We start from the raw sequence: 3,198 nt of genomic DNA, 5'->3' as shown, positions 1-3,198 counted from the left end.
TTTAGTAATTTGGAGACTGGAAACAATCTCATTATATTGAATTGTGTATAAAATAATCGTTGTTTGTTAAATACATTTTTTTAGTTTTCAAAATTAGAAATGAAAATGTTTGTATCGCAGTCTTTAGTTACTTTACCATATTTATTCGTTGTTATTTGTTTAATTGCAATCCGAAAAGTTATTTAATTTCATTTAAAGAAAACACATTCATTGCATGCTGTAAAATATGGTTAAATTATCCATTCAACAAAGTTTGTTGTGTATGAATATATATTAAAATATTTATGAAAGACCGACAAAACGATTAAATAACAAATAAGAGAGAAAATAAATCGAAGAAAATAGCAGAAAAACATTATTATGAAATGGTCGCTAAGTTACAGCCTTTTATGAGCACTCTTGTCTACAAACAAACACACTACAACTTTGCTCTTCAACTTTATTTGGCTCATATCAACACTTCCCCAAAAAGTCTGTTATTTTGTTAGTATCTGCGACCTCTTTCGGACAGTTCACCTTAAAATTACGTTTAAAATAACTGTTTAATGTTATAAGTTTTAAGGAATTTTTTCAAGACTGGAATAGAAAACAAATTAGTAAAATAAATAAAATTATCTGAAAACCGCAGCAATGTGTGTGTTTGTACAGATAAGCCTAAAATTATATACGTTACACTGTTCTGAGCATGTCACAGTTTGGCTCGCTGTAAAATTAGTTATTTTAAATTATTACGTTTTCAATGTGTTCTCTCTCTCTACAGGCTTCTTGAAATCATTATAGGTAATCAAAATAAATTGTCAAATAACGATTTATAATAAAATGATTTCGACAAAACATTGGTTTGTCTTCTTCTAAACACGTAGTATGTTCCACCATAAATAAATCACTTTATTATGCTTACTTATTATTATATTAGCAAAATGTGTTTCCTTACTGAAGTATCATTGAGAGTCAGTCATTAAAATATGAGGTTATCGTGGAATGGGCTATCAACTACTGTTAAAACTGTTGTTCTGCTCATTATTTAGCTTTCATTGAAATGAAGGAGAAGAACCAGTTTATCAAAACATTACATAACCTTGATATTCAATGCTAGATTTCTGTCTGTGATAATTAGACTGACTTAATGGGTGAACAGACTGTTTATCTTGTTTCTATGTACGTTACATTATTTCACAATGTATAAAAAGATAGTTAATTTATGGTATTTTACACTGATTAATATTAGTATTTACAGGCTGGTTTAATTAGTTCATTAATTTAATAGATAAGGTGGGAAATGCAATGTTGCCTTTTATAACATTGGGATCACATTCTTACTTCTTCATGGACAAACATGAAGATTTACTTATCGGATTTCATTGTATTCATAATTTAACAGTCATTACCTGGTAAGAGAAGCAAGGTTTCAAATAGATTTCCAATGTATAAAACGTTATTGTATAATCTAGCACTGCGATCCTTCGTGGAACAGCATTATAACAAGCCAAGGTAATACTTCTCAATTTTGGGGTTTGTTTTTCTTCTTTCATTTAGATATTTCTCGATATCTATATTTACACTATTTGTCAATATCTTATCTCATGAAGTTTCTTGAATAGAAGTTATAGTTTTATAAACGCAACAGTCACTAAAACGTAAATGTGGCTTATACACCAATAAAATAGACTGTGCCTTTATACAACAGTATTGTCATTTCTCTGCTGTAGATTTCCAGCATTGTCTCGAAGAGTATGCAATACGTTTCTGTTTTATTTTTTTAACTGGGTATATTTTATGCGAATAATTATTTAAAAAGATATATATTTTCCTTTAATATTTAATTTAGACAAGTTAGTTGGGATTCCTGGCCTGGTACTGAACAAAGCTGCCACACGGGTAAATATCTTGAATAACAGAAGGTTTTGAAAAGTTAGTTGGGTGGAATTGTGATACAAAAACAAGTTTAGTTTTGTATAGTTCTGTCTAGATTAGAAGTTATGGTGCATTTTAAAACCCAGGTTTTGTATAGTTCTGTCTAGATTAGAAGTTATGGCATATTTTAAAACCCAGGTTTTGTATAGTTCTGTCTAGATTAGAAGTTATGGTACATTTTAAAACCCAGGTTTTGTATAGTTCTGTCTAGATTAGAAGTTATGGTACATTTTAAAACCCAGGTTTTGTATAGTTCTGTCTAGATTAGAAGTTATGGCTCATTTTAAAACCCAGGGTTTGTATAGTTCTATCTAGATTAGAAGTTATGGCACATTTTAAAACCCAGGGTTTGTATAGTTCTATCTAGATTAGAAGTTATGGCTCATTTTAAAACCTAAGGTTTGTATAGTTCTCTCTAGATTAGAAGTTATGGCACATTTTAAAACCCAGGGTTTGTATAGTTCTGTCTAGATTAGAAGTTATGGCACATTTTAAAACCCAAGGTTTGTATAGTTCTCTCTAGATTAGAAGTTATGGCACATTTTAAAACCCAGGTTTTGTACAGTTCTGTCTTTATTAGAAGGTATTTATTAAAATTTAGTGAAATAACCATTCATATTTTGGGGTTCCAAATCTAAGACGAATTATTGTAGGTTTGCAACAGAGTTCACATATTGGTATATTCACCAGTGAACCTAACATTTATTTATTTTTTGTTTTGTCATACTTTTACAGCTGCCTCCAGTTTTCTCCTAGCTAATGCCCAGATTATGGACTATCCTATCGTCTATTGCTCCGAGAACTTCTGTAAAATAACGGGCTACAAGCGGGCTGAGGTGATGCAGAAGTCGTGTCGCTGTGGCTTCATGTACGGTGAACTTACAGACAAGGACACCATCACCGACATCGAACATAGTCTCGAGAAACAGGCCATCAACCAGTTCGAAATTCTGCTTTACAAGAAGAATAGTAAGTGGAATAGTTTGAATTAAACTATAGGAGTAACGAATTGTTATTATTGTTATGTTTTTAGTTTGTTTGAAAATTCTTCTCACTGGATGGTTGTTCGTTTGTTGAATTTCTCGCAAAGCTACTTGAGGGCTCTCTGTGTTAGCCGTCCCTAAATTAGAAGAGATAGACTGGAGGAAAGGCATCTAATCAATACCATCCACCGCAGATGGCCCGGCATGGCCAGGTGGTTAAGGCACTCGACTAGCAATCTGAGGGTCGTGGGTTCGAATCCCTGTCACACCAAAAACATGCTCGCCCTTTCAGCCGTGGGGG

At 32.3% G+C, this 3,198-nt stretch overlaps 1 protein-coding gene across 1 annotated transcript in view; it reads left to right on the top strand.

The window, feature by feature from the left end:
• The window catches only part of LOC106460555 (potassium voltage-gated channel protein eag-like), a 95,805-nt gene that overhangs the window by 41,628 nt on the left and 50,979 nt on the right, over nt 1–3,198 (top strand). The window contains exon 3 of the mRNA XM_022387298.1: nt 2,650–2,883. Within this exon, the coding sequence (XP_022243006.1) occupies nt 2,650–2,883 (234 nt within the window). The remainder of the gene's footprint in view (nt 1–2,649; nt 2,884–3,198) is intronic.

Source organism: Limulus polyphemus, unplaced genomic scaffold, assembly GCF_000517525.1.
Source record: "Limulus polyphemus unplaced genomic scaffold, Limulus_polyphemus-2.1.2 Scaffold794, whole genome shotgun sequence".
In the NCBI taxonomy this organism is placed as follows: domain Eukaryota; kingdom Metazoa; phylum Arthropoda; class Merostomata; order Xiphosura; family Limulidae; genus Limulus; species Limulus polyphemus.
This window is presented reverse-complemented; position numbering and strand designations above follow the sequence as displayed.